The sequence below is a fragment of the Mytilus edulis genome, chromosome 9, assembly GCF_963676685.1.
Source record: "Mytilus edulis chromosome 9, xbMytEdul2.2, whole genome shotgun sequence".
Classification (NCBI taxonomy): domain Eukaryota; kingdom Metazoa; phylum Mollusca; class Bivalvia; order Mytilida; family Mytilidae; genus Mytilus; species Mytilus edulis.
The window spans coordinates 80485316-80508055 of NC_092352.1; the positions used below are offsets into that span (position 1 = coordinate 80485316).

The window sequence follows — 22740 nt, forward strand, 5'->3', positions numbered from 1 at the left end:
TTGATTGTGTAATAGACAGAGAAAAAGTGTAGACAGTAAACAGGTTCAGCTAAGAAGGATCTACAAATAAGTCAAATGATGAAAATATTCAATTAACTCCTTCAGGAGTTATCGCCCTTTGAACGTTTATTTTGTACGAGCAAGTCTATTACTTTTTCAAAAATCTTCTTCACTGAAACTACTAAGCCAAATTCTTCCAAACCGTAACTGAATGTTCCTGAAGATACATGTGTCTAGTTTATAATTTTTTCCCTAGGTTTTGATCTATCAACAGACATGGCCGCCATGGATAATGAAGAACATAGGGGACAAAAGCTTATAGCTAAAACACTTCAGTAGTTAGAGCAAAATTGAAAGGAGTGAAAGTGAGAATAGGTCATGATCTATCTGTTGTGAAATTTTCAGACAAGCTCGACAACGAATCGTTTCAGTTACTGTTGGAAATAGTTTATTTTCATGTCCCACTTATGGGCATTATGTTTTCTGGTCTTGCGTTTGTTCGTCAGTCCATTCGTATGTCCGTCCGTGCGTCTGTACTCTTTTCCGGTGAAAGTTTTTGACCGAGTTAGTTTTTGATGAAGTTAAAGTCCAATCAACTTGAAACTTAGAACACATGTTCCGTATGATTATGATCTTTCTAATTCTTATGCCAAAATTAGAGATTTTTTCCCAATTTCACGGTCCTCTGAACATAGGAAATGATAGTGCAGATGGCGCATCCGTGTACTACGGACACATTCTCGTTTATTTTATTAATTTAACTGTTATTTTCTTTGATATTATAATAGATAAAAAGAAAGTATTTATGGCAATGAATGTTCAGCTAGAAAAGATATACAAATTATAGGTCAAATGATCAAAATAGCAAATTGACTCCTTCAGGAGTTATTGTTCTTAAAACTTTTTTTTATATATACATTTTCTGTGAGTGTCAATATTTGTTCATAGATTTTCTTCACTAGTGTGAAGCTAGCCGTCGTTAATTTTCATGAGGCTAGCCGTCAATAATATTCATGAGATGAAACCGCATTCGATGAAGTGTTGTGGGTAGTTATTAGATTGTGTCAATAAAATTATATTTTGCTGTTAATATCCAATATGGTAATGCTATTTATAGCAATATAAAATAATTAAGAAATATTAAGCCAATAGATGTCTTCTGCAAACTAGTGTGAAGCTAGCCGTCGATAGCAGCCTCCAATAATATTCATGAGATGACTTGCGTTCGAAGAAGTGTTGTTAGAAACTATGAACGATCATTATGATTAAATAATATATTTGATATTGCTTCAAACAGGCATGTCAATGGGTGTCTTCTTCGAGGTCCGCGTTTACTTAATCTACTTTGAGTCTTCTGTAAGGTCTGCGTCTTTAAACAACATTGTAAATGTAATAAAAAGAATGGTAATGCTTCCATACATATAAAACCAAGTAATGGTCTATTAAAATTCTGTGATAAGAGAAATAATGAAAACTGAAGCAATAACAAATAAAAATAAATATGATTAAATATAGAAATTTACAGTTTTTGTTATGTATAACTATCATCTTTAATATTATTATAGAAATAGAAAAAGGGTATGTGACAAATTTGTGCAGTAGCAAAGAAAGATCTATAAAATAGGTAAAATGACAGAAACTGAAATTAAAGATGAGCGATATCAGGCTTTCATGAGCCTCTTGTTTACTATCTGATGCACATATATTGTGCATCGGTGTATTACTTTGCAAATGCGTTAGCCGTTCTATATATTATCCTTTATGACTGTACACAGATCTACACATGAAAATGCACTGCTTTGAATCAGTTTGTAGCATTTATAAATTAGAAATAATTATTAACTTGACTGAGAACAGTCTAGTTCAAATAAATTGCTTCAGTCATATCAATTAGGTTTTTATTTACACTGCAACTAGTTGTGTTTATTTCCTAAATATAGTAACACAGCTATATTTTGTGCAATGTCAATTTCATCATGGCACGCTTTTTCTATCAACGGGGGCTTATGTAGGGTAGAAATAAGTTTGAAATGTGTGTTACAATTTAAAAAGCTATCAATGTATTAATTAAAGTTGCAGTATAAAAACAATATTAGGTCTATGTCAGAAAACATATAAACTGTTTGTACTCGGCACAAAACTGGGGAACGGTGCGATAAAACCTCGCCCTTCCTCAGTTTCTTAGCTTCATACAAAAGAGTCTATATTTTACCTAGTATTGGAGATTGATGAGATGATCCACAGCTGCTTCTAAATAAGGTTGCGTTTGTTTTTACATGTTAGATTGGAACAAAATCTAGGTAGGTCCGACCTGTTAATACAAACCGTAGGAAAAGAGCACGGTTTGGTGGTTTCAAAGTACGTAATCATTAAGGAATTCCATTGCGTTATCACTATTGTGCTAATCATTTTACTTGTACTTACAAAGTATAAACTATGACCTGACCCACACATTGCATCATGCTCTTTTAACTTGCTTGATATACCTAATGTTGCTTCCCTTTGTAAACATTTCTTCAATTGTAAATACTTTATTGAAAATTGGACTATTCTCTTTACTACATATAATCAGCCTAGAATTATAACTCATTTTAAGTGATACAGTTTTTAAGTAGTCAGTTAACCGTACACATGTAAATTAAATGGACATTAAACGGGCGAAAGTTTCAGAATATAAGATTTCAATATGCAAGATATGAAGTATCGAAAGTTTATACCCTCCAATTATTAAGCTTAAGCTTTTGCCGTCGCCGGATTAAAAAATCAATAAATAACTAGAACACACCCGCGAAATCGCGGGCATTCAGAGCGCAGTTTAAAGTATGTAAAGTGTTGTTGGAAGAATTTTGTGAAATATTGAATGACTGGAGAATTTCAGTATCATAAATCATAGGTTATTGGGGACAGGAAAATGTTCAGTTTTTTAATCCCTCCTCCTTTATTTACAAAATTCCCAATTTGTGGTTTTCTATCAATTTCAATATGAATATACATTCAGTATGTTATGAACATTTAAGTAAGGAGCCTGTACTTGAGTGGTTGTCGTTTGTTTATGTGTTACATATTTGTTTTTCGTTAATTTTTTGTACATAAATAAGGCCGCTAGTTTTCTCGTTTGAATTGTTTTACATTGTCATTTCGGTGCCTTTTAAAGCTGAGTATGCGGTATGGTCTTTGCTCGTTGTTGAAGGCCGTACGATGACCTATAGTTGTTAATTTCTGTGTCAGTTTGGTCTCTTGTGGAGAGTTGTCAACATGGCAATCATACCACATCTTCTTTTTTTTTGTAATCAATGAATTTTGTAAAAGATTTAATGACTGGAGAATTTCAGAAAAGGTATGAAAAGTGCACATGAATAATTTTAGCGCTTATCTGTATATTATGAACATTCACTACATATATAAAGTGTATTTACTTTCAATTCTAAGTTTTCTAGTCGATCCATGGTGGTCATTGATATAGTATACAGACCCTCTCTATTTAATAAACTCTAAACGTGTATTTACTTTCAATTCTAAGTTTTCCAATCGATCCATGGTGGTCATTGATTATGATATAGTATACAGACCCTCTTTATTTAATAAACTCGGTGACCACCGTGGATAGTAAACTTGAAAATGATAGCAGATAGAATTCTGAAAATACACTTTATTCGTAGTATATATATACAGAAATACGCAAACCGGAAGTATAATCTGACTTAAAATTTTGTCCATTGACGGGACAATATCCGGATGCCCTTTTTCTCGTTTTTCTCCCAAAATAACTCAATCTGAATAATCATATGAATGGATGACAAATTCGACTATGCACTGTAACTATAGGACACAGAGGCGTGTTGATTAATTTATTGTGGAAAGAAAAGAAGCGACACCCAAAATAAGGTCTTCTCGTTTAATAGTATGACGTTACGCTCAATGTTGGTGTCACTTTTGGTAACGTCGTATGTTAACGTCAAAATCATGTTATATGATTGACGTTTTGTAATATTGACGTCCATTTATATTTTTACAACTTAACCACAAGTTTAACACTTGGTTTTCTGTTAATAAAAGGAGATACGGGTGTATGCAAGAGGACCTCTAGACAAATGGAAATATATATAAGGAATACGTATGGTGTAAAAACAGAAATTGTGGGATTTACGCTACATTCAAGTCCACGCGTATGCATTCATGCACAATTTGTTTTAAAATAATGTTTACCGGTCGAAAAAACAAGATTTTTTTTATTATGAAAATCGCACTGAAGAGGAGAAACCCTTACAATTTTTAATACTTGTTCTTTTTGTTTTTAACTTTAAATATGGCTGTAGGGAGTATAATCTTTTTATATCAACCTTTAACAAATTAACTTCTGCGTATTTTCAATGATTGTAAGATTTTAAAGTCTGTCAAAATTCTACGATAACAATATTTGATTGTCAAGTTTGATTTTTAGGGGAATGGGATGGTTATAAAAGGCGCGCCTCCGGGTGCAGGATATTCTCGCTGCATTGGTGGCCTTTGGCTGCCGTCTTCTCTTTAATTTGGTCGGGTTTTTGTCTCTTTGACATATTCCGCGTTTCAATTCTCAATTTTATATTTTATGTTTTACTTTGTTCTGGATTTTTTTCTCTCTCTCTCTCTCTCTCATTTACCTGTTTTTGTCGTTGATGGTATCTTATTTAATTGTTCTTATATGGCACATTCTTGATGTTCTGTCCCTTAGAATACAATTTAAGTAAAGTTGTATGTGGTTTTCTCCCGAGTAATTTTTTTTTAATTTTGCATTTCTCTAAAATATCACAAACAAAATACTCATTGTTTAATGCAAGAGCTATCAAACGTGAGAGAAAAGATAAATAACGCGTCATACATTTCTAAATCACTTCTTTTAATATCAATTGGAGAAATAAAAAAATAATAAAAACAATCTTCAAAGTAATAGATATTATTGCTTCGGACAATATTGATACAATATTGGGAGGCGTGGTTTGAGAAACAGCTGTATTTACAAAGTGCAACCTAAAATGAGCTTATTTCTTTTCAAAACATTGTCTTGACATACATACAACACGGAAGCGCTTGAGACAATTGTTTTTTTAATTTTTCAAAAGACTGTACTGTAAAACGTGATGTTTTTTTCTGTATGAAATAATGTCCATTAATTACAGATGTTCCATCAGGGAAAGTCGACCCCTTATCTTCAGTTTCTTCTGCTGTTAACATAATTATGACTCCCCGATGTAGCTTTAAGGAGGAAGAGACAATTTTCCTCATCATCACATAAATTGAAAAAAATTTGACCGGTATATCATATCAACGAATGTCTCATAACTGTCATCTTCTAATGTTTTGTCCTCTGAATTGGAATCCTAGCTCTCGCTTTACTTTGACTTCCAACGAAATGCCCACTAGATCAGTAAACAGACAATGGTCACGCTCAAAGCACCCGCAACAATAGTATGACACGGTTCGAACTAGTACCGTTTGTAGATTTTTTGTTTCTACTCGATGTATAGTCCGTATTCCCTTTATTTGTTTAAACAATTTTCTATTTCTAGAAATTTCTTCTACATATTTAAAAATTCTTCGATTACACGCATATGACCGTGGTGTTGTTAATCGTTAACAATTCTACAGCCGGACGTATCCGAAATTGTCCGCGTATAACGGCAATATCTGCTTGATTTTTCAAAAGTCCACCAGCGGCATACTGTGGACCTTTCTATGACAACTTTTAAAATAGTTCCTAATTATACCCCCGCTTTGAAAAAAAAGGGGTATACTGTTTTACCTTTGTCTGTCCTTCCGTCAGTCCGTCAGTCTGTCAGTCAGTCCGTCCGTCCCATGAATATTTTTCGTCACATTTTTCTCAGGAACTACACTACCAGGATTTCTGAAATTTGGTTTCAGGCTTGATATACTGTGTGATGCGTTTTCAGATTCATCACTCGGCAACTTTCTGTTTACCGAACACTTACATATTTTTACACTATTAACATTATCCACTTGCGGCGGGGGTATCATCAGTGAGCAGTAGCTCACAGTTACACTTGTTATTTGTTTATATCCAAATTCGGCTACAGGGATCCATCTATATCATTATTCTAATAGATTGTGACACGGTGATGATTGTTGTACCCATATTTTGACAAATTTACTTTGTATGTCTGTTTTGTTCACGCATCATTATAAATATAATGTTATTTGATGCGACTGACATACAAGAGAAAGGTTTAGCGCTATAAAACCAGGTTCAATCCACTATTTTCTACATTTGAAAATGCCTGTTTCCATATGATTCGGGACTTTTCATATTGAATTTTATTCGGAGGTCGGTATTTTTGTGGTTTTACTTTTTTCTAAACAAGGTTACCGATTCCTGAATATGACTGTTATTTTGAGTGTGAATTTGCATTTCTGTAAGACGTGTTACGGTATTTGTTTGTCGAACATGTATTTATCTATGATGTTGAAATTGTAATTTTTATCGCATATTGTTAAATGACTTTTCATTTGTAGGTGTAATTTTATTTTTTTAATTATTTTTATTATCTATTTGTATGTTATAGTAAGACAATTAGTTACCCAGTCCATTTAGCAACTATAAGTACACGATTTATTTGTTTTAGTTTGATTTAGAAGAGATACCGACATAGCTAGATAATACAAATTAATTATCTTATTACTCAGAAAACACAATTCTATATTGACATTCTTGTAATTGTTATGAAATACATCAGATAACATAATGACAAACCTCGTCTTGAATAATATAACGTAAGTTTGTGGCATTGATACAGTTTTGTGACGTCACTTTTGTGGAATTGATACAGTCTTGTGACAGACAGTTCGTGGTTCTGTTGTGCTGTTTTTGTGTGCTGTTCTAGGTTGTTTTACGCGTTCGTTTTTATTCTGTGGTAAGCATGTCGAAATGTACTATGATTGTAATGTTTATTTGTGCGTTTTTCTTTCCTGATTATTCTTGCATTTATTTGTACTGTATTCCTATCATGTAAGGTTGTCATTTTAGTGTTACATTTAACTTCGCCATAAAAGCGCGAGGTTTGGCTAGCCACACAACAAGGTTCAACCCACCATTTATCTTAGAATGTCCTTCACCAAGTCAGGAAATGGCAGTTGTTATCTTATAGTTCGTTTCTGTGTGTGTTGCATTGTCGTTTGTTGTTTTTTGCACTTCAGTGTTTCTGTTGTTTTGGTGGTTGTCCTCTTATAGTTGATGCGTTTTCCTCGGTTTTAGTTTGTTACCCGGATTTGTTTTCTCTCTATCGATTTATAACCTTCGAACAAACGGTATACATCTGTTGTCTTTATTTACGATGAACTGTAGTTGGCGACCTTCTACGTCATTTGGTCTCTAATACAGAGTTACTGTAGCTCTTTGGCAATCATACAAAATCTTTAATTTTTACAGTAACACAATTATAGTTGAAAATTAATTAAAAAGACAAACAGGACACCACAGATTCTGTACATAAAATCTTAAAGATAAAAAAAACCATTATTCAGTAGTTCATGTTCATGTTCAATGAGTGCATTATAACAAGCGTCGTGATTCTAACGACTATAAACTTATGTATGTAAAAGAGAGACAAAAGATACCAAAAGGACATAAACTGACAACGTTATGGCACAAAACACAACATAGAAAACTAAAAACTAAGCAACACGAACACCAAAGTAGAGGCTCTAAAGAGCCTGTGTCGCTCACCTTGGTCTATGTGAATATTAAACAAAGGAAGCAGATGAATTCATGACAAAATTGTGTTTTGGTGATGGTGATGTGTTTGTACATCTAACTTTACTGAATATTCTTGCTGTTTACAGTTTATCTCTATCTATAATCATATTCAAGATAATAACGAAAAACAGCAAAATTTCCTTAAAATTACCAATTAAACAATTTTACCCCATGTCAGATTTGCTCTAAATGCTTTGGTTTTTGAGTTATAAGCCAAAACTGCATTTTACCCCTATGTTCTATTTTTAGCCATGGCGGCCATCTTGATTCGATGGCTGGGTCACTGGACACATTTTTTAAACTAGATACTCCAAAGATGATTGTGGCCAAGATTGGATTAATTTGGCCCAGTAGTTTCAGAGGAGAAGATTTTTGTAAAAGATTACTAAGATTTACGAAAAAAGGTTAAAAATTGACTATAAAGGGCAATTACGCCTAAAGGGGTCAACTGACCATTTCGGCTATGTTGACTTATTTGTAGATCTTACTTTGCTGACCATTATTGCTGTTTACAGCATATCTATAATAATAACCAATATAATAACCAAAAACAGCAAATTCCCTTAAAATTACCAATTCAGGGACAGCAACCCAACAGCAGGTTGTCCGATTCATCTGAAAATTTCAGTTCAAATAGATCTTGACCTGATAAACAATTTTACCACCCGTCAGATTTGCTCTAAATGCTTTGGTTTTTGAGTTATACGCCAAAAACTGCATTTTACCCCTATGTTCTATTTCTAGCCATGGCGGCCATCTTGGTTGGTTGGCCGGGTCACCGGACACATTTTTAAACTAGATACCCCAATGATGATTGTGGGCAAGTTTGGTTTAATCTAGCCCAGTAGTTTCAGAGGAGAAGACTTTTGTAAAAGTTAACGACGACGGACGACGACGGACGACGACGACGGACGACGACAGACGACGGACGACGACGACGGACGACGACAGACGACGGACGACGGACGCAAAGTGATGGGAAAAGCTCACTTGGCCCTTCGGGCGAGGTAAGTTAAAAAAAACTTGGTGTCCTCGAAAGTTCTTTTCAAGGATATACATAATTATCCTGCTACACTTGTGACACCCGCCGTGTTGTTCAATTTCGCACAAACCCAGTTATAAGTTTAATTCTGTCGCATATCGATGAAAAATGTTCAATCATAAGAAGAAAAAGAGGTCAAAGAGTGGATATTGCCCTCTTCTTTTTTTAAAAAGCAAATGATTGATGTTCGTGTTTCGTTGTTTTACACTGGAATTGCAGAACCACAAAAAAAAAACATTTTTGTAATTGGATTTAAAAAACGCGCAGTTGCTTTTTATATAACAATTCAAGTTTAATTAAAAGACCTTTATCAGGATTCCTATATATTCAAGATAAATATTGAAAAGTCAAATCTTATCCTTCTAAAATTGTTTGCTTTGTAAAAATATAGTTGTGAAACAGCATGAAGTGATATTTGATTTGGTTAAATTTCATTTTTCGGTAAATGATTATTCATTTTGAATGTTTTATGTTTTTGAAGAGATTATTTGTCTTTTGATTTCATTCAAATTTGAAAAAATCTCATTATGTATCTTTTCTCTTTTGATAATAGTACTTAATATGTATACTTCAACATACAAAATGTATGCATACAAGAAGATATAGTTGCAAATATTGCATGGGTTAATCAAACTAGGCCTAGGGTAAGGACAATGTATGCCGAGCTACATTCATGACCTGAAGTATAACTTCCTTGTGTTAAATTCATGCTACATGTATCTAGTCGTTGGAGTTCTTATTGTTAATTTTCCCAGCCTTAACGTGGTACGAGGGACATATCGATATACGGCGTCTGTCCACCCGGACTTGTTCGTGCTCTCACACATACATTATTGTTTGCAGATTGTTTGAAAATTTTAATCAACGATTTATATCAGCAACGTGTCGGATGGCTTTCAAAATTCGTGTTGATCGACATTTTTAATTCATTGAAATATTGGTTCATCCTGCCATCAGGTATTGTTTGCCCTGTCACAGATGCCAGGATTTGTGAAATTAAAATGAATGGGTTTAATTAGAAAAATCTCTATGAACCAGAATGATTATCAAAGCCAAAAAACTATCGAAAATATAAATAACATGCATTGTGAGCGATGTCAAACTTAAATCTCCTTTAGAACTGTTTATTTTTTTCATATGAGAGTTTTTATATAAGTAATGTTCAAGGCGAGTTTAAAACATTAGCGATTATCAATAACTTGACTTTACAAAATATCCATGATTGAGTTAAGCAATGTCTTTGAGAGCTAGTGCCAATCGATTGTTTTTACAGGAATTTTATTATATATTTTTGGTAAATGCAATGACTGCTACAATGCGTCTCATACCTCCACTTCCTGTTGATTTTTATGAATTTTTATCAAAAGTTTATATGCCTTACATTTTGGACAAGTTTGATCAACATGGTCAATGTCATATGTGTGTTAAAATATTTCCACTTAGAAATAAAAGTTATATTGAAAAGTACATTGATACCAATGTGACGCTAACATTTCTAGTGAGACATTTTTGAAAAAGTTAACAAAAATGTGTTGCAGTTATTGCCCTTTGGTAGATAATCGGAATACTTGACATTATATAAAAGCACCTAAACGAAAGACAAGAAACAGTTCTTCTAAATTTGCCTTTTAAATTTGATCCGGACGATGATTCATTATAATTATTATTTATTCATTCTTAAATAAAACATTCATATAGAAAGAATAAACAGTCCTACTGGGATTTAAGTTTGACATCGCTTACAATGCATGTTATTTGTATTTTCAAGGAGCACAAAAACTTTAAAAGTAAATAGTTTCATTCTGATTGGTATAGTGGTATTGTCATTGATTGAGTCTAACCATTTCAATTACTATTTTATTATATGTCTTTCTATGTTGTGATGTTACACTATTGTTTCGTGTCTTTCTATGTTGTGATGTAACACTATTGTTTCGGGTAAGGATGAATGTTTGGTACCTTAAAACCCGCTGTAATTGTTTGCACCTGTCCTAAGTCAGGAATCTGATGTTCAGTAGTTGTCGTTTGTTGATAAGGTTGATAAGTGTTTTACGTTTCTCGTTTTCCATCTTTTATAAAGATTATACAGTTGGTTTAACCGTTTGAATGGGTTAACACTAGTCATTTTTAGAGCCATTTATATCTTATAAAAAAAACTTTGAAATGAACCGTGGCAAAGCAGTTTGTTTAATAATATGAAACGTTTTATTGACACATATTTTATTAGAAAAAAAACATACACTATTTATCATCAAAAGTTGTGATATACACAATGTAACAGATAAATACATGTTTGAGGAACGCATAAGACATTCAAGAGGGTGTGGATAGATAGGGTTCAAAATTTATCAGTTTTCAATAAATGAAAAGCCACCATTATCATCTCTATAAATGTTTTTTAATTTTCTGCTCCCATTTTCCAGTAAATAACTCCCCTCCCCTTTCCCCCTTTATAAAAAAATATTTTCTATTTTGACAAAATCGTCCACACCATCATTTGTCAAAATGTAACAAACAAAATGGACTTATGGATCATGATGATATTGAGGCCATGATTTGATAATGTCGTACAATTTATCACCAGGACAGTCTGTGGATTTTGTATCGCGATGTCCATACAATTTATAGGAGGTGGATATCTTGCCATTATTGATTCCACATTGAATCAAAGCCTTGGCTGCATTTAAAGCGACGGTGTTAGGTTCCAGAGTCATAAAATTTCCAATGAATGATATACCAAATCCAACACTATTGTAACCCTCTGTATGAGCTCCAACACGACTCCAACCTCTTCCCTCGTATACTTTCCCATCTTCTCCAACTAGGAAACTGTATCCAACGTCAGCATACCCTGTAAGATGATAAAGACGAGAAATTTCTATTATTATGAGTTATATCTAGCTTTAAGAAGTTTCATAAACTTTAATTCTCTTCGTGAGTGACTAGTTTCCTTCTGGTTGTTGTGTATACTTACTTCTTGTAACTGCCAATCTTACAAAACTCGAATTCTTAATTGTTTGTTAAACTGCATTTTGTATGACGGCCTTCTTAGAGGAATACGTGGCCTTATCTGCATTCATTTTCAGAACGAAACATTCAATTACAAAAGTCGTATAATAAAATGTGCTTAGCATCGGCTTTTACATGTTTTAAAAATTAATCATGGTCTATAGTAAATTATTAGTCATTTGATTTTTCCCAACAATTATCATAATGACATAAACGGTTCTAATTCGTCTGCAATATGTGCACATTACCACACTCAATGTCTCTCGAGACAAACCTATTGGAAATTCAAATCTTATTAAAAAGATGAAGATCTATGAACCAATTATGACAAAAACATATAATCTAAGTGTTCAAATTACCTCTATTATCCATGTGGTAGTTTTGTATTTGTTTCATTCTTGAGATGCATTCAGAGAACGATGAACATGGATTTGTTACGGTGTTTATAAGTTACCTCTATTATCCATGTGGTAGTTTTGTATTTGTTTCATTCTTGAGATACATTCAGAGAACGATGAACTTGGATTTTTTACGGTGTTTATAAGTTACCTCTATTATCCATGTGGTAGTTTTGTATTTGTTTCATTCTTGAGATGCATTCAGAGAACGATGAGCATGGATTTTTTACGGTGTTTATAAGTTACCTCTATTATCCATATGGTAGTTTTGTATTTGTTTCATTCTTGAGATGCATTCAGAGAACGATGAGCATGGATTTGTGACGGTGTTTATATATCACCTCTTTTATCCATGTGGTAGTTTTGTATTTGTTTCATTCTTGAGATACATTCAGAGAACGATGAACATGGATTTGTGTTTATATGTTACCTCTATTATCCATGTGGTAGTTTTGTATTTGTTTCATTCTTGAGATGCATTCAGATAACGATGAACATGGATTTGTTACGGTGTTTATAAGTTACCTCTATTATCCATGTGGTAGTTTTGTATTTGTTTCATTCTTGAGATACATTCAGAGAACGATGAACATGGATTTGTGACGGTGTGATGAATGAACATCTTAGGAACTGGTACCCTAATGATTGAACTGCTTTTAGTTCTCCTGGCTCCCCAACTATCACGGGAGATAATCGTCACACCACTACAATCATTTGTATCTTTTTCTAAAACACAATGAAACAAATCATTACACTTTTCATCTTATAGATTTAGATAAACTAGGAATAAAAGTCTTTGAAAATAAATACAATTGTTTTTAAAAATCTAGTGAAACCAGTCACTCTTGATCCCATTTTTTATGCCACATTTATGGGCATTATGTTTTCTGGTCTGTGCGTCCGTCCGTGCGTACGTGTGTGCGTCCGTCCGTGAGTCCCGCTTCAGTTAAAAGTTTTTGGTCGAGTTAGTTTTTGACGAAGTTGAGGTCCAACCAACTTGAATCTTGGTACACATGTTCCCTATGATATGATCTTTCTAGTTTTAATGCCAAATTAGAGATTTCCCCCATTTTTCACGGTCAACTGAACATAGAAAATGATAGTGCGGATGGGGTATCCATGTACTGGGGACACATTCTTGTTATTAAGTAAAATACTTTTATTAACGGAATGCTGCAATACGGTTATTCACCGACTCAGAATACAATTGGGGTAATATTTTCAAAAGTGTACTCCAAAGAGCAATTTTGGTAAACAACAGTTTAATCAAATGAAATTTTACCACATTGTTTTTAGTTTTGAGATCCAACATATACGAACAGTGACATTATTCCTAATTTTCTGGATTCTGAAACGGCCAATTCACAATTAAACAATAGCATTTGCAAGTTCGAATGAAATCACGATTCTGAAAAGAGCTCCGTATGAAAAAGTAAGGTCTCTAGAATACCAGAATTACAAAGCCCGGATATCGATTCAATCTCGAAAAACACTACACACATTCAAGGTCATATTACTAAATTCATTTCTACCCAAAGTATTACTTGTATTGTATCGAATAAAATTCGTCCAGAATAAGGAAGCTACATTGCAGATATCTTTAAGCATACCAGAAGATAAAATAATGAAAATACAAAAGTCAAGGTAAAGTTCTATACGAAAAGACACTTAAAAGCTCACACACATCGACCACTTAATAATGGAACACAACTGTCATATTTCAGACTTAGAACAGACATGTCCTTATGACACAATAGGAAGAATGTAAACAAAAATGGGTACAGCAGTCAACGTTGTGTTTTCATCTTAATCACTATAAAAAAAAAAGGAACAACTATGTCAACAAAGAAAAACAAAATGGCATGTACACTCTTTAAATAGACAAAGCACAAAGGCCAAAATGAAAAATAAGTTAATCATATGGCAGACTTTATAAATACCGAGCCATTGCAATAGGATATTTCCAAAAATTGACTAAACCAAGGATGAAACATATTTTATTTCATAATCTTTTTTTTTTCATTTGTCCTTGAAATTGAACTTTAACAAAGGAAAAATATGAAACTATATGTAATATTTATATTTCATCATGTTCATATTCCCAGATATGTACTGATATTTTTAAATTTTAACTTTTTTTCAAATTCAGCCTTTCGAGAGCATGACGCAAACCTCTTTGGAACAGCTTCTGTATACACATCATATTATTCAACAAGATACTTAGAAATTTCAGTTCAAAATATGATATGAGGTTGCTAACATACATATTTGTACACTCTATTGTAATAGTGTTTTCTATGTGATAAGCTGTCTAGCTTTACAGAGCGTTAGTTTTCCAGTTAGAAAGCATGTACTAAATAACGGTGTGTACCTTTCGAATTGTAACATTGTCTTAAGAATACAGACCCCCATGGGCGATTGGAAAATAAATATGGTTACGGTTGGTACTGTTCCGAACGGCAGTAAAACCCTTGCCAAAGTTTTGCGGAATGTGTGTATACGCAGGCACGTCTTATCGGAATGGGACAATACATACCATTCAGGGAGACGTATTTATATAAGAGCACTGCTTTTGTTTCCTAATCCCAATAATTGAATATTTTGTATATTTCGTGTTTATGTCAGTCTTTATCCTTGTAACTATATATATAACGATTTCTTTAAAAACAAAATGTGTACAGTTATACCATTCATGGTTTCGAGAAAGCACCACCCTTTTTTGCCATTTATTAACCATTGCAACAACTCTTTGAGGGGCCCATAAATGACCAGTTTTAATATTGAATAAATGTTCCTATCCAATATTATTTATCCTCATTTTTCAGTGATATCCCATTTTACCTTCTCGGTGTACATGCTGACCCTTTATTCTATGAACTCTTATTATGTTTATTGCGTGTATTATTAACTGAACATGTATGAAATATCTAACGTTACAATGTACACAAATATCATTCAAAAAATCATTCATCACTAAACAGTGTATGTTAAACATGAGTTGTCCAGTCGGGTAAACCCCGAATTGTCCCATTAATTATTTACCTTTCAACATGAGCACATGTCAAAGAGGGATGAATAAAGGCAACAGTAGTATACCGCTGTTCAAAACTCATAAATCCATGGACAAAAAACAAAATCGGGGTAACAAACTAAAACTGAGGGAAACGCATTAAATATAAGAGGAGTACAACGACACAACATTAAAATGTAACACACACAGAAACGGAATCCTATGAGAACAACAAATATAACATCAAAACCAAATACATACATTTGGGATAGATAAGTAATGTGACACGTCTTATTGTAATGTGAATTCACACTCAAAAATAAGAGAAAACAAACGACACAACGCTAAAATATAACACACACAGAAACTATCTATAGTATAACAATGACCATATTCCTGTATATATGTGTTATGAGGTTGATAACATTCCTGTATATATATGGATGAAAGATATCAGAGGGACAGTCAAACTCATAGATTGAAAATAAACTCATAACGCCATGGTTTATAAAAAATGACAAACAGACAAATCAAAGTACAGAACACACAGACTAAGCAACACGAACCCCACCATAAACTAAGGGTGATTTAAGGTGCTCCAGGAAGGGTAAGCAGATCCTGCTCCACATGTGGTAGCCGTCGTGTTGCGTATGTTATTACAGATTCGGTAAATAGTCTAATTCGGTAGGTCACATTCGTGAAAAGGGAAGGTTATTGTAGTTACGACATACGGAACATATTCGATATCACATGTGAAACGGTTATTCTATAACGGTCAACCAACTCTTGATAGTGTCCGTAAAATTTACGAACTAATAATTTCAACCTCACCATTTCGAACTCTTTGTTTAATAGCTTCCTTGTGAGCAGCAAGTCTCTACCAAGGAAATCATGATAGGAAATACAATCCCGTGACTATCGTATCAATTGGGAGATATATACTCCGTAAAATGCAGTGAAGAATGACTCTTTTAGAACAGTCTTTGCAGACATTTGTTCTCAATGATGTGTTTGCTCTGTTTTGAATAACAACCTTTTAAAAAGACTATAATAAATTGACAGTATATAAATAACGGAACTGAAAAATCAGAAAAAATAAAATGTAAATGACCTGGTTTTTCGAATAGGAGCAATGAACAATTTGAAGGGAAGTGATTCTCGCTAGATTTTCCATAAATTTATCCTTTTCTTTCAATCAGAATGAAAATTAACAAGGACTCTTAAGATATTCAAAAATGGCTTTCAAAACTATTCGTCATAAAATTCCAACAGAATAGTAGGGGTTAGCGGGCAATATTTGTTTAGTTCCATTAAATGATCGAAACTAGAGGGTTTCAACCATAAATCCAAAAGTTAACTATAAAGAGTAACAAACATCCTTAACAACAAAAATCTACATTCAACTTTGTATACTTCAACATGTTAATTACCTTCTGCGCTGGTTGTACAACATCGATTGTTAGCGCCACCAGAACACTTTCCAGAGTAATATGAACCACCACATTTGCCATTGTCATCTTGACAAACACCACCAATATCTGTACACCTCTGATCGCCTTCTAAATATTTGTATTTCAATAAATTTGGATTATATATTGATAGATAAGGTTTTATTTTCCCCGTAAGTGTAAATTTGTTGAAGGGGGAACTTCAAGACTTTATTTTACAAATAATTTAATGAGAACGCTGATTGAGGATAACAAATGAACGTTTTTGTTAATATATTTATCAAAATTGTTTAATAAAAAAAAACCTGCATATGTTGTGAAAGAAAAACTGGGGTTTTTTTTTTTTTTTTTTTTGCTGAAATGTCTCTTTTTATTCAAGAAATGAATGAATCAAAGCGTGAATAAAATATTTGACAGAATGCGTATTAACAGAGTACGCCAGTTCAAGTTAAAAAAAATCAATACATTTTGTAATCATAATGGAAGATATAGAACAGTAATATTATTGCCACATTAATGATTTCGACATTAAATAATTTTTCGTAATTAAAATAATAAACTATCCATTTGTTATCAAATATTTGAAAACATGTTTTGCAATTATAATTTTTTCAATACCGGTATAATGAAAGCATATAGCTTTTAATTACTGTGTCATTTTGTTCTCTGATAGAGAGTTGTCTCAGTAGCAATCACATCTTATTTTTATCTTATCTTTTTATTTATCTGTTTCATACTACCTCCTGTACTTCCACCACTACTTCCGGGTCCGCTATTTGATCCTCCACTTTCGCTATCTGAACCCCCACTTCCGCTATTTGAACCACCGCTTCCACTAATTCTACTGCCACCGCCTCCACTTCTCACGCACATATCTATAGTCCCCGTGTATATTCCAAGAAAAATCATTATTAGTAAAAGCATACATGGATTTCTTAAAACCATGTTGCTAAGTAAAATTCACTCGAAGTCGAATATCTACTAAACAGTTAAAAGCACTTTACCTGTTTCAAAAAATTGGATTTATAAATATAATTTACACACGTCAAAAATATGATACCATTCAAAATCATTGAGGCATATGTTGTTTATTGACTTGATTTAATTTGTTAAGCAAATATTTTTTAATCGATACGTGTGCAATGATAAGCAGATCTGATGAGGAAGTTGATGTCTTGGTTTTCTTTACGAAAATGTTTATATGTGGCATTTTTTCAACATTATTTTAGCAAATCAAATTGTTTAAACTTTATAACGCAAAAAGATTAAGCTTAAGGTTAAAAATAACCAGGACCAATGCTTACTGTGCTACAAAATGAGTATCATATCTATTTATTTCGAATTCCTTAAACAGAATTTATATTTTTTATCAAAATATGTCTGTACATGTAACACGTTTAGAAGGAGACCAGTAACTCTTACATGTATTTTGTTTAATGTAGTTTTACGATAAGATATATTTTGTTTTCAAAAATCAGCCTATCCGTCGCATTCTATATGTACAATATTTTGTGATGCTAAGATAGACATATCGAGTCAAGAATTCGAAATCAAATTTTGGAGGGTTCAAGTTTTCCTCAATTGTTTTTAATTTGATTTGTATAATTACAAAGATTTTACAAACTTTGACGGTACAAAGACAGACATTGTTCAAATGTTAAAGTAGAGTGGACTAAAAGCTTTAAAAAATGTATGTATACAATACTGATAAAGTTATTTGAAGTAGTATCTACAAAAAAACAATACGTATATACAGCACAAAAGAAACTGTTCGTGTCAAAAAAATCAATATTGATTTAAATGTCATTTAAAAAATGTATTATATTGCACATCTTTATTCATGCAAAACAGGTTTAAATTAGATTTTTAGTGTTATAAATTAAACAACTTCCTCTTTGAAAATATACATGAACTAATTATAAAGTCTTTTCCACAAATGAAATTGTAGGAATTCAATCGCTTCTGCTTATACTAAATCTTGAAGTTCTATATTATTAATTCAGTTAATTTCTCTTACAGACCTTCATAGTATTCCTTAAGCCCATGGCCAACTGTATTTACTATTCCAATTGAAAATCAAATTATTTTTATAGAATCATGTATGAATGTTTAAGCATGAAAGTTTTTATTTTTTTTATTTTCACCAATTCGTTACAATCAAATCATAACTAGTTTCTATATAAATTAACTTTTTTTTGTATTGAATTTAGTAATTTGCGCATATAGAACATGCAAATTGTCCAAAAAAAGTTTACCGCATGATCTCAAGGATATTATAGGACAAGGAAGGCATAAAACATGACTATGTTTTATATCACAATTGTCATCTGATCTGTAAATTTTCTGCTAATTTCGCCCTGTGAACCATTTGCGTGTTTACCATCGCTTAATGCCAACAGTCGTTGTAAGTTGTCATCGTAGACTTTTTACAAAAATCTTCTCCTTTGTAATTTGTGTCTGTCCGTGAATATGTGAAATGCGTTTAATGACTAATGTTTTAAAACCATGACAGTAAATCATACAAAATGTGCACTATCGCGAATGATCAGTATGTCAAAATGTACTATTTTCCACAAAACCTTTCAGCTAGACTCCTTATAATATGACACTGACTTTATACAGGAGCTTCTTAGTATCATTATCATCCCTTAATTTCTCGTTCTGCAATATTGGTAATGTCCCCCTAACTAATTTAAAGCTTCTATACCATTCCGCTTCATAGATTATGTCCTCTTCCTAACTAACACAAAGCTTGGTGACCGTTTTAACGCATTTATCCCATCGAACCATAAATAAGTGATAAATCAGGTATAGCCAAGTCGAAAGATACCAGATGTATATTCAATGTCATAAGTCGAATACAAACTGACAACGCCATGGCTAAAAAGGAAAAACGCACATAATATAAGTGCCTGCAAATGGAGTATAAAAAATATAACCCAACCAACCCTAGAAGATACGAAACACGTTAGTTATTCCAGAGCTTTCCTCTTATTAGTTCCTTCATAGAGAATATCTGCTCACAAGGAAACATGCATGGTCTAATTAGCTCCAAATAGATATTATTAATTTAGAAACATGTTTGGCGTTTTATTATTTTGAATAAGTGACATTTTTTCGTCAATATTTTTTAATCGTATAGGAAAATAAGTTCAGACTAGGGCATATATCTACATTTGTATGTGTATGGTATCTGTCGGTCTGTCTTTAAAAATGTATAAATAGGAAACGTCTTAAATGAGAAAATGGTTAATTCCTAGAACTTAATATTATGAACCTTTGGTATCTTTCGTCTTTCTTTTATGTTTGTTCAAAATACTAAATTATATGTCTCATCAATGGATTTTGGTTGACGAAATAAATATTTGTACGTAAACAAACCAAAAAGCCCTCTTGGCGTGTAAAATATAATAACGCCAACTTCAGAAACGGAAATATAGTGTTGTATGAAATACATGTAAAACTACTAAAAAGCATACAAAATGAAAACAGCACGTTATAGTTTTAATCGTCAAATGCGCTTTTCTAGATTTACCTTCGTAATATACATTGATACAAGTTTTCATATATATGAGGATGGTAACGTTTTTAAACAAACGTGGGTCTCCTTTGATTTCTTCACTTTTTGTTTTCATACCTTGTATTGTTCCTTCATAATCGATATAAGAGATTCGAACATCGAAAAACTACTCTTGTCTTTACATAATTTGTCGACCTTAATTGTTTTGGTTACAATCAAAATATTTTGATCGAGAACCATTGTCTGACTCAGTAGATGCGAAGAACGTGTTTTATTTTAAACAATATTTTACTTTTCAAAAGTGCACAAATTACAATAATACAATGAAAATACAGGGATGCGTCCTTTCTCGGAGGACCAGTGTAACACATAGACCGAATAAAACACTTGCAACACTGAAGACATGTTTTTAGTCATCAGAGAGTTCTAGATTGTCTTCTTCTCCCCTGAGTTATTTCCTCCGTTCATTCGTTCTTTCGGCACCCATATCATACATATCTTGACTCGCACCTTTCAAGAAAAAAAAACGTAGAATGGTCAATTGACCCCCTAAGGAGTTATTGCCCTTCATACATGTAGTTAATTTTTAACAATTTTCATAAAATTTGTAGATTTTCACTAACATTTTCCACTGAAACTACTGGGCCAAGTTCATTATAGATAGAGATAATTGTAAGCAGCAAGAATGTTAAGTAAAGTAAGATCTAAAAACACATCACCATCACCAAAACACAATTTTGTCATTAATCCATCTGTTTCCTGTGTTGACCAAGGTGAGCGACACATGCTCTTTAGAGCCTCTAGTTTAAATGATAATGTCCAATGTCTTTCAGGAATATGCAAGAAATGTCGTGGTGTCTACTATAATACATTTCCAGCCAGTGATGTTGAATGTCAGGTAATAATGTCATTAAAACAAAACATATATTAATATAACAAATTTAAGATACATGTAGAATTTGCAATTACACAAATGCATTTGACAGTTACCTTTGTAATATATTAAAGGTATTTGACCACTACAGTATGTTTCTATATAACAACACAGTTGAACAACACTTGTATCACTCTAACCTACATTTTACAGTTAGGCATCCATAATTACAATGTTTACAATTCAGTGAGTTCTGGTATACATGTTTGGATATTAGCTATAGGTAAAATGTATTTATTACAATCTTACATCATTGCATGATTATACACTTGTTATAATATTGTGTTTTGACTGCCTTGCTATTGTATTTTGAGATATGATTCTTTCTTTTGGTCAATATGAATGGAAATGTGCAGCTTTAAATATGAAAAAAAAGAATTATAAAAAGAAACTGCTATTTAATGTCTTAGTATTAACAGACAGTCCCAAAGAAATATTGAAAATATGCATTTTTGGCAATTTTTTTTAAAAATCTACAAATTTAGTTTACATGCAATCTTCACTAAAATGAAGTTTAAACAAAGTTATTTCAATACTATATATGAAAATTTGTTTAAAATGTTTGAATTTATTCAAAATCAGGCTCTGAATTGTAGTGATTTTGCTATTTTTTGAAAGATTTTACCAGTCTTAAACACCAAAAAAATAGAGTATCTGTTACCATGGCAACCATTCATATTTGTTTACCCAAATTTAATTTTTGAGTTTTATTCATTTATTGCTTCTACCAAGCAAATTATAGAGAAAATCTAAAACCCTCATGTATCACACTCTGTCTGGTTCTTTCAAAGAGCTGTACTTAAAAACAGAGGTTGATTTAGAGCCCCTAATGGAGCTACGTATATATGATAAATGCATATACTTTTTACAAGCATCAGTCCAAACGTTGTCTAAGGGAGAAACCATTTAACTTTAAAAGTTGTTTTATTGAAGTGAAAAAAAATCGCGCTAAGCGCTTCAAATTTAATTTATTAAGTTTTTTATCGCTATTGATCAAATTATTTGGTTCAAAATTTAAGGTATGGGGGAAATCTGGATTCAGATATTTGTTTTGTCCTCTGCTTGCACAGATTTTTTTCCCATCAAACTGGGGTTCAGGATATTTGTATGTACCATTATTGAAGCCCCTCGTGGAAGTATCCAAGTAAAATAAAAATAAAAGTGCCACCTTAGTGACAATATTTATATATCAGATTCCCAAATAAGATTATCATTTATCTCTGATATAAACTATTCAAAATATTTTTTTTTTAATTTTCAAAATGCCGACGCCTACAAATGGATAGATGGGGGCATAATGTACAGCTGCAACTTTTACATAAATATGAAGGCTGGAAATAATGTGTATGGTATACGTTTATGATAAATATGATGAATGTGTTCAGCTTTTACAAAACCAGAAAGATAAGTTGGATGTTAACGTTTCTTATTTTTTTTTTTTTTTTTTTTTTTTTGCCTTTTTAACTTAATTTGACTTTATTGGCTTTTTTTTAAACTTGATTTGATTCGAGCTTCTTTGATTAGTCTTTTGTAGACGAAACGCGCATCAGGCGCAAATACAAAATTTACACCCGGGTAACTAACTATCTATGAAGAGTTTATGTAGATACCTTATAAAAATTTCCTGACTCC

General features: G+C 32.5%; 1 protein-coding gene across 2 annotated transcripts; it reads right to left on the bottom strand.

Annotated features, from left to right (window-relative positions):
* Window positions 1-10997: 10997 nt before the first annotated feature.
* LOC139489153 (peptidoglycan-recognition protein SC2-like) lies at window positions 10998-17686 on the bottom strand. Of its 2 annotated transcripts, none has more exons than XM_071275316.1 (4): window positions 17395-17686; window positions 16637-16762; window positions 12722-12922; window positions 10998-11640 (listed from the first exon to the last, which is right to left on the bottom strand). In XM_071275316.1, the coding sequence occupies exons 1-4, from the start codon at window positions 17597-17599 to the stop codon at window positions 11315-11317; spliced, it is 858 nt and encodes a 285-aa protein (XP_071131417.1). In that variant the 5' UTR covers window positions 17600-17686; the 3' UTR covers window positions 10998-11314. The 2 variants fall into 2 exon arrangements, with proteins under 2 accessions (XP_071131417.1, XP_071131416.1); XM_071275315.1 differs by having other exon boundaries at window positions 16637-16765; window positions 17395-17685.
* Between the last annotated feature and the right edge of the window lie 5054 nt (window positions 17687-22740).